This window comes from Hordeum vulgare, chromosome 1H (genome assembly GCF_904849725.1).
Source record: "Hordeum vulgare subsp. vulgare chromosome 1H, MorexV3_pseudomolecules_assembly, whole genome shotgun sequence".
In the NCBI taxonomy this organism is placed as follows: Eukaryota; Viridiplantae; Streptophyta; class Magnoliopsida; order Poales; family Poaceae; genus Hordeum; species Hordeum vulgare.
Genome location: NC_058518.1, coordinates 500,424,731 through 500,434,233, shown reverse-complemented (window position 1 = coordinate 500,434,233; position 9,503 = coordinate 500,424,731). Strand labels below are relative to the sequence as shown.

Sequence of the window (9,503 nt, the reverse complement as noted above, 5' to 3'; positions counted from 1 at the left end):
CTTTTCAAAGAAGAATAAAAATATTCATTTGATATGTATGGCATCGATTAAACAAGTCTGAGCTGCTAGTTCAGATGGAATCAACAATTTTCTTCATTCTACAAGGACATGTTCGACGCATAGAAGTAACTGCCCAGTCAGATGCATGTGTTTAGCAGTCCGTCGTATATGGATAGGGAAGACCCCTAACTAAAAAAATCGAGAACAAAATACCAGCCATGGCGTAGATGCACGCATGAGATAGAAAACGTATATCTGAAATTTTCTGCAAGAAGATCCAAAACTATTAAAGTGTGCATGGCTTAATTGCGCAGACAACAAGGCATGTAAATACGTTGGCTTGTGCAAAATAACAATGCATGTACCTTTGCATGCAATCAATGAAGTTAAGATATTGTGCTGATTTGTACATTCAGCCATGTCAAAAAAGTATCTACAACACCGAGTACCATGCAAAAAGAAGCCAAGATTGTACAAATATGGAGAACCCAAGATTGTACAAATATGGAGAAGCCAAAATACGTTGGCTTATTTATGGACGGTGTACAAATATGGAGAAGCAACTCTCTTAAGGTTGTATGCATCCACAGATAATATACATAGTTACAATAAACTAGATGATGTCCCGCGCGTTGCTGCAGGAACCATGATAAAACATATGCATAAATAGATGCTAAAAAATTAAAATGGTTGCAATTTTTTTTAAGAATGCTCTCGGATTATATTCTAAAAACAGTAAAGCATATGAAACATGTGACAATGTTGTATAAAAATAAAAAAAACTATCGGGTTGAAGTAGTGCCATTTTTAACAAAAATGTGTAACATGGCATATATATATGTTTGCTCTAAGGGTCCAACGTACAAACATATGTAGGTCATAATATAAAAATGTGTAGCATCAGCATATGAAACATGTGACAATGTTGTATAAAAATAGAAAACTATTGGGTTGAAGTAGTGCCATTTTTAACAAAAATGTGTAACATGGCATATATATATTTGCTCTAAGGGTCGAACGTACAAACATATGTAGGTCATGCCATAAAAATGTGTCGCATCATGGTCCATTACCGCACAAAATTTACTAAAATTAATTGACATGCATGATTAATGAGGTGTCATGGTTGCATGGATAGATTAGTACAGAAAATGAAACTTATGACCACATACATGATTTGATGATGTGGTATGCTTGCATGAAGATAAAAAAAATAGATAGTGGGTTACAACTATTTAAGAATAGAAGATGAGGCAAGTCTTTTACCTCCTTTATAAGAGCATCTCTAACGGCTGACCTAAATAGGGCAACATTTTTGCATTTATAGGGCTGCCCTATGCGAGTTATAGGGCAGCAAAACGGCGACAACTCGAACAGTTGCCCCAGAATAACTACCTGTCAATAACTGTCATATAGGGCAGGTGTTGGAGCTAAAATTATAGGGCACTGTGGCTAAAATTATAGGGCACTGCCTCAAATATAGGGCAGCGGGAGCGGAATTATATGACAGTGTTCTTGATAGGGCAGTCTATAGGGAAGTTGTTGGAGACGGGTCGGTGCCCTATATGACGGTTATATAGGGCATTTGTTGTGTTTAGGGCAGCTGTTAGAGATGCTCTAAAAGCCAGATAATATACATAGTTGCAATAAAAGAGTAGAAAGCATACAATGCCACTGACAATAGAGAAATCAATGCTATATGTTTGTTCCCATAATATGATGCCTCCGTACATCTGTATCGAGATAAGTTCAAGACAAGCAATTTGAGACCGAGATAATACATCGGTGACCGGGAAGTAATTGAAAACCACCATCATCATCATCAACGGTTCCGGTCAAAATTTACGTGATGGGTGCCTACTATAAGATTGTCATTTACCACAAGGTGGCTTGTTGTGGTTTCTAGACAAATCATACCATAAGATTGTCATTTACCACAAGGTGGTTTTTGTGGTTTCTAGACAAATCATACCATAAGATTGTCATTTACCACAAGGTGGCTTTTTGTGGTTTCTAGACAAATCATACCATAAGATTGTCATTTACCACAAGGTGGCTTTTTGTGGTTTCTAGACAAATCATACTATAAGATTGTCATTTACCACAAGGTGGCTTTTTATGGTTTCTAGACAAATCATACTCATTGGAATGACTATTCTGGAAGATTTTCAGCTCATTTAAATGAGCATTCTGACTCTGGGAAAATCATGAATGGTAAGTTATCTACCTAAATGTCAACAAGAAACAGTTTTCATAAAAAAACTTAGAAAATGTAGTAATTAGTTTAAAGGTTTTCCTGCCCAAATATAAGTGGGTCTTGATGGAAAATTCAAAGTTATGCCAAAGTAAATAATGTTCTTGTCACTAGGCCTGAGAAGTTGGTCTTGCCGGTCAATTTGGACATTTCATGGAGATTCGAGATTTGTAATTATCATTAGCACAAAAAAAACCGTGAGTTTTAGGACCGAAAACTTAAAAATGAAAATCAATGGAGAAAAGAAAAAGGGACACATGCTGAAACTGGGGTGCTGTGAGATTCACTCGAAAGTAAAGGGAAACATCGTCATTTGTTCGCCTGCTGCCTCCAGTACGGCGGCACCGGAGACCGGACCAGGCGGGCAACGATGGCGGCGCCCCTCCCGTCGGCCCGTCCGCCGCCACTCCTGGCCGAACCTCTCGGTTCGGGGAGGCCAAGGAAGGCTTCGCCCTCTCCCGCCGAGGAGGGCACCGAGGCGGGGGGCCCCTTCCGCGCTAGGTCCCGCGGCTGGCCGCGAGGAGGACCGCAACGCAGCGGTATGGCAGTTAATCTTACGCCCTTCTCCTACTGTTCAAGATTTCCGTGTGCCGCGGCCTCCAGCATGGCCGGGAGCAGGAGTATGCCGAGTTCTTGCAGATGCCCAAGCGCCACTCCACTGATTTCGGTGACTTGGTGAGCGATTAGTAGCCACAGTGTAGGACTACATTTTTTGCTTATTTGACTCAAATTAGCAATTCTCTCTTTTATTTTACCTTGATATATACGAAGAACAGTATCTAATCCATTCTAGTGCTGTACTAGATAGCCAGGCAGATATACGGTACTTATCATCGTAGCTTCAGTTCAGTGCTTGTGTAAGCATGTGATGTGCCAGCTTCCTCGGTGATTGTTGATTACCTCAGTCATTGATTTTTGTTTGTGGCTGCTGGTGTGTGCACTAGAAAGTGGAGTTAAGAACAATATTTGTCAGTTATCCTAGTAAGTAGGACTAATTTTGCAGACTGGATCTGCCAATCGCTGCATCCTTAATTCAGATCGACAACAACCCCAGTCAAAGAAACCCGTCCCTGACAACCTAGTACTCCCTCCGTTTCTAAATATAAGACCTTTTAGAGATTACACTATGAACTACATACAAGGGTAAATGAATGAATCTACACTCTAAAATATGTCTACATACATCTGTATGTAGTCCATAGTTTAGAAAAGGTCTTATATTTAGAAACGGAGGGAGTATTTGCTTAGGGTTCAATGAATGTGCGAACCGGTTTCCATGGTGATTCTTGGATACCTCAGTCATTAGTTTTTGTTCGTGGCTGCTGGTATGTACACTGGGAAGTGGAATTAAGAACAATGTGGATTAGCTGTTGAGGACAATCTTTTGCTTATTTGCCCCAGATGAAAAAAGAATGCCTTTTAACTACTCGATGCAGATCGGTAAACCAAGCGTCCGTGAGAGAATAAGCAATTTTCTCTTTCATTTTTAACTTGATAATAATTGTACGTAGCTTCAGTGCATGTGCAAGCATGTGATGTGCCTGTTTCCTCGGTGATTCTTGGCTAACTCATCGTTAGTTTTTGATTGTGGCTGTTGTGTGTGTAATAGGAAGTGGAATTAATAACGATGTTGATCAGTTGACCCAACAAGTAGGACAAAGTTTGCAGGCCGGATCTACCAGACACTGGCATCCTTAATCAACAACTCCAACCAAAACAGACTGTCCCTGACAACCTTGTATTTTCTTAGGACTTCAGACGAATCTTGATACATAATAGGTTAGTTTAACGGGTCAGTAGAAAATACAAAAAACAACACTGAACCTGAATAGAAACTCTCTGCAGGCAAAAACTATATTGGATCAACTTAGAACTACCCATATGCCAGTCTTATCTCTAGAGACAGGACTCAGACAAAGTTGCCATCCTCCCCACAGATCACATAGAAGGCACGCCAGCAGGGAGGAGGGAACAAGGGGAAAGGGGATAAAAAAGCTAAGTAAAGAATGGGAGTAGACCAAGGGCGTTCTTAAGATCTTGTGGATGGAGTATGGGAGATTTAAGATCTTGTGGCAACTCTTAACAAAAAATTATGGATTTATGAACAAAAAATGGAGTATTGGGACAGTTGACCAACATTAATTTTGTCCCAATAAGGTGAGAAATTATGGATCTATTAACAATTTTTTTTGGAGTACCAAACACTGGCATCCTTAATTCAGATCGACAACAACCCCAGCCAAAGAAAACCGTCCCTGACACCATTGTGTTTTTTAGGACTTCAAACGAATCTTGATGCATAATAGCTATTGTTTAATGGATGAAATACCAAAACGCGCTGAACCTGGTTAGGAAACTCTCTGCAGGCAAAAGCTACTAGTGGATCAACTTAGAACTACCCATATGTCAGTCATATCTCTAGAGACGACCCAGGAGCAACTCTTCTCTTAGGTCCCCTCTGGAAGGTGGAAGCATCAATCTGTCTATCTAGCTGCTGCATGCCGGTATGTCGCATTTTATCCTGGGTTTTTGCTCCTTATTAACCTTTCTACAGCATGCATATGCAACACATACGAGATGCATGCTTGCATATGTGATACCAGTGTAACAAATTAATTTTGATTGCAGTATATGTAGGAGGTAGCGAAATGGCTGTAGCATGGGTGGAAGCCTTGGTGAAGCGGTTGAATTTCAGTGTGTTCCGGATAGTGCCGCTTGTCAGCTTAGTTATGTATCTCATCCTCACCATCTTCTCCGACAGCCGCCGGCATGAATGCGGAGGTTGGAAGAGAGTCTGGACGAGAGTGTTTGTATGGGTGGCGTACCAGCTGACTGACTGGGGCCCCGCATATGTCATCAGTGAGCGATTAGTAGCCACAGTGTAGGACTACATTTTTTGCTTATATGATGCAAATTGGCAAATTCTCTCTTTTGTTTTAGCTTGATATATAAGAAGAACCGTATCTAATCCATTCTAGTACTAGATAGCCAGGCAGATATACTTTACTTATCATCTTAGCTTCAGTTCAGTGCATTTGTAAGCATATGACTCTGCCGGTTTCCTCGGCGATTCTTGGTTACCACAGTCATTAGTTTTTGTTTGTTGCTTCTGGTGTGTGTAGTGCGTACACTAGGAAGTGGAGTTAAGAACATCATTGTTCAGCTGTCTTAGTAAGTAGGACAAATTTTGTAGACTGGATCTGCCAAACACTGCATCCTTAATTCAGATCGACAACAACCCCAGCCGAAGAAAACTGTCCCTGACAACCTAGTATTTTCTTAGGACTTCAGACGAATCTTGATGCACAATAGCTATTGTTTAATGGATCAAATACTAAAACGCACCGAACCTGCAGGTCAGGAAACTCTCTGCTGCATACAAGTTATGAGTGGATCAACTTAGAACTGTCCATATCTCTAGAGACAAGACTCCGGAGCAACTCTTGTCTTAAGTCTCCTCTGGAAGGTGGAAGCATCGATCTGCCTATCTAGCTGCTGCATGCCCGTATGTCGCATTTCATCCTGTTTTTTGCTTCTTATTAACCTTTCTCTGGCATGTAGGTGCAACGCATACTAGATGCATGCTTGCATATGTGTTATACTAATCTTGATTGCAGTGCTTGCAGGAGGTAGCAAAATGGCTGCACCATGGATGGAAGATCTGGTGAAGTGGTTGAGTGTGTACATGTTCCGGATAGTGCCACTTCTCAGCTTATTCGTGTATCTTATCCTTGCCGTCTTCTCAGACAGCCGGCGGCGTGAAAACAAAGGTTTGAAGAGATCTTGGAAGAAACTGTTAGTATGGTTGGCGTACCAGCTGACGGACTGGGGCCCGGCATATGTCATCAGCAACCTGTACCTCGAAACATCGCCGCGTGAGAAGATGAGCATCGCCTTCTGGGTGCCGTTCCTCTTGCTGCACCACGCTCGCCCGGACAACATCAGCGCCTATGCCATGGAGGACAGTAAGCTCTGGCCGCGCCTGTTTCTGTTAGCCCTCCTTAAGTCTGCGGGATCCTTCATTATTGTGTACAGGTGTATACTTGCTGAACATACTGCCAGCCGATTTTTGTGCTGGGCGTCCGGCATCATGTTATCCCTGGGCATTTTGAAGTATCTGGAGAGTATGCTAGCGCTATGGCGAAGCGACATGGGGCGCATCCGGCACAGCGGGTTATCCGGCAAGCAAAAGCTCAAGCTCGATGGTTATGGAGATCATGAGAAGCCGTCAGAACTGGAAGATGAGAAAGCCCTGCTGGTTGCTCACGACCTGTTCGAGATCTGCAAGGGAGCCTTCTGTGATTATACAGTAAACATGGATCGTGGTGTCATCATAGACATGTTTTGGGACGATACATGGAAGAACATGTGCAAGGTGGTGGAGATGGAACTGTCCCTTATGTATGACATCCTCTACACCAAGGCAGCCGTAGTCCACACCTGGCATGGCTACACCATCCGTGTGGCCTCACCGCCCCTCACCGCCACTGCGCTGCTGCTGTTTTTTCTCCAATGCAAAAAGGGCATGAAGCCAATAGATCAAGTTGTCAGTTACACATTGCTGTGTACGACCTTCGTCCTCGACTTGAGATGGCTGTTCAAAGCACTAGCATCAGTATGGACACATTCATACTTCAAACGTATGCCACACAATTGGTTGAAGCATACACTATGGTGCCAGGGAGGATGGAAGAAGCTCCGTTATGGTGGTGTGTCTCTGCTTCTCTCCCGGGTCTCCTTGTGGTTGTGGACATGCGCATGTCCCAAGGAGCCCAAAAGCTACAGAAGGTGGGCGGGCACCTTGGGGCAGTGTAACTTGTTGAGCCAGTGCACTGCTGGAAACAGGCACAACCTATACAGCATAGTTAGACTGGCAATTCCATGGGAAGGCCACTCGAGTTCAAGGGACTTTGAATGGGAAGACCGTTCAAGAGGCCTTGAGGTTCCAGACAATGTGAAGATGCTGGTGTTCCAAAACATATGGAAAAAGTTATTCCATGATCCCGCGAAGCTGAAGACTCAGCAGCTCAGACCCACTGTCAGTCCACCTCCACCTCCACCTCCACCTCCAGACTCACCAGACGTGCGCTGCCCGGTCTGTGGGATACTCCTCAAGTATTGTACATGTGTGAATCCAGAGACATTTAAACCTGACGGGCGCTGCCCGGGCTGCGAGAAGATCCCCGACTATTGCAAATGTGTGCCTCCAAGGTCACAAAATCCCGATGAGGGCTGCCTTGCCGGTGTCCCTGATGGGCCTGCAGGGCCGCCAGGCTGCGGGAAGCTCCCCAACCATTGCATATGTGTGCATCCAGGGTCACTGGACCCCGGCAGGCGCTGCCTCGATATCCTGTATGGGCCTTCAGGGACACCATGCCCCAGGGAGCGGATCTGCAATGGCTTAGATGATGACCCTGCACTGTGTCCGCAGTACCCCAGAGAGTGGATCTGCAATGGAGTGGAGGATCAGGCAGCACCTTGGCAGCAATACCCCTGGGAGCAGATCTGCATAGGTGTCAACAATGATCCCCCGAGGCTGCCTTACCCCTGGCAGGTCCATGCTGGTATGAGAAATGCGCCATTTGATGTAAGGCCACACCATCACCCTGACGAGCAAGCTGCAGAGTACTCGACTGACTGCTGGAGGTATAATCGAGCCCTACCTGAACCCTATGAGCAAGTTAATCTATCGAGGCATGTCAACACTGAGGCCAGTTATGAAGTGGTCCCGCCTGAAACCAAAGAGGAAGCTGTTGACATCATGAAGCGTACGGTTCCACCAGATAAAAATATGGAGTTTCCTCCTGAGCTTCAAGAAGCTATCCTCGTCTGGCACATTGCCACGGACGTCTTCCTCTTGTGCAGCCTCACAGAAGAGTCGGAAGATAAAAAGGCGATCAAGCAGATATCAGACTACATGATGTTCCTCATCGCCAAACACCCTGAAATGCTACCAGGACTTATGCTCCGCAGCCTGCACGAGAAAACACTCCGTGCTCTGGAGTTGATATGGAAGGAGGCTAAACACACTAGTTACACAACCAAGGAGAAGGTGGTTGCCAGATGGATGCTGGATAACCCAAATTCTGCTGTCTGGAAAGGAACTCAAGAGCGAGGCGAGGATAATCCTATGAGTATGAGTACTGTCTCTGATGGAACTCAACTTGCCCGGATGATGCTGAGCCCGCCGCCCAAGAAGAGAGGAGACGAATTTACAGTCATTGAGGTTGAAAGACTTGCATCCTGGATTCCACGTTTGCCGGAACTTTACAATGGAGTGGAAGACATGTTGGAGTTCATCTTGGATGGTTGGGTGCGTCTGCTCATGTTTGCATCCATGCGGTGCAGCAGGGATTCTCATGCCAAGCGGCTCAGCAGTGGCGGCGAGCTCACGACCCTCGTGTGGATCATCGCGGAACACACAGAGATCGACATCGTCAAAAAGCATCTCAAGTCTTCTCCGCTGAGAACTCTCATGGATCTTCCTCCGCAATAAACACTCTGTGCTGTCTTTCTTCTCAGTAGCTGATCTGTACTCTCCTTCAGCCTCTAGTTGTACTCATGCATCTCTGTTTTATTTGGTTTGGTGGCTGCACTATCTCTGAGTTTGTAGTTATACTCATGTATCTCTGTGTTGGTCGTCATTTCCTTGCTATCCTTGATCTGCATTGTTAGCAAGTGGTATGTCTGGATGTTTATTTATAGTGAAAGACCACACACAGTTTTTTCATCTCGATCACGGCTTTGAAAACACTGCTTGATCTGACTAGCCGACTTGTATGTACTCTTGGTTTGGGGGCCTCTGTTTGTAACCTTGTATTCATCTATTCATGTATCTCCCCTCTCTTCTGCTGATGAAGAAAGGTGTCTGTAACTCTGTAAGCATGTGACTTGCCGGTTTCCTCGGTGTTTCCTGGTTACCAGTCATTTGTTTTTATCTGTGGCCGCTTATGTGTACGCTAGGAAGTTGATCTAAGAACAATGTTGATCAGCTGTCCAATAAGTAGAACAAATTTTGAAGACTGGATCTGCCAATCACTGGCATCCTCGATTCAGATCGACAACAACCCCAGCCAAAGAAAACCTTCCCTAATAACCTTGTATATTCTTAGGACTTAAAACGAATCTTGATGCACAATAGCTATAGTTTAACGGGTCAGTACCAAGTTTAAACACAATACTGAACCTAAGTAAGAAACTGTCTACAGGCAAGCTGTTAGTGGATCGACTTACAACTGCTCATGTGCCA

The 9,503-nt window shown here is 44.3% G+C and overlaps 1 protein-coding gene across 1 annotated transcript; it reads left to right on the top strand.

Annotated features, from left to right (window-relative positions):
• Positions 1–2,524: 2,524 nt before the first annotated feature.
• Positions 2,525–8,983, top strand: LOC123419608. Its single transcript, XM_045107198.1, has 4 exons — positions 2,525–2,929; positions 4,621–4,758; positions 4,883–5,759; positions 5,872–8,983. Exon 4 carries the CDS (start codon positions 5,892–5,894, stop codon positions 8,748–8,750), a length of 2,859 nt encoding a protein of 952 aa, XP_044963133.1. The 5' UTR covers positions 2,525–2,929; positions 4,621–4,758; positions 4,883–5,759; positions 5,872–5,891; the 3' UTR covers positions 8,751–8,983.
• Positions 8,984–9,503: the final 520 nt, after the last annotated feature.

Excerpts from the sequence above, each read along its gene's own strand:
- LOC123419608 (XM_045107198.1), top strand. The coding sequence starts at position 5,892 with ATGGCTGCACCATGGATGGAAGATCTGGTGAAGTGGTTGAGTGTGTAC.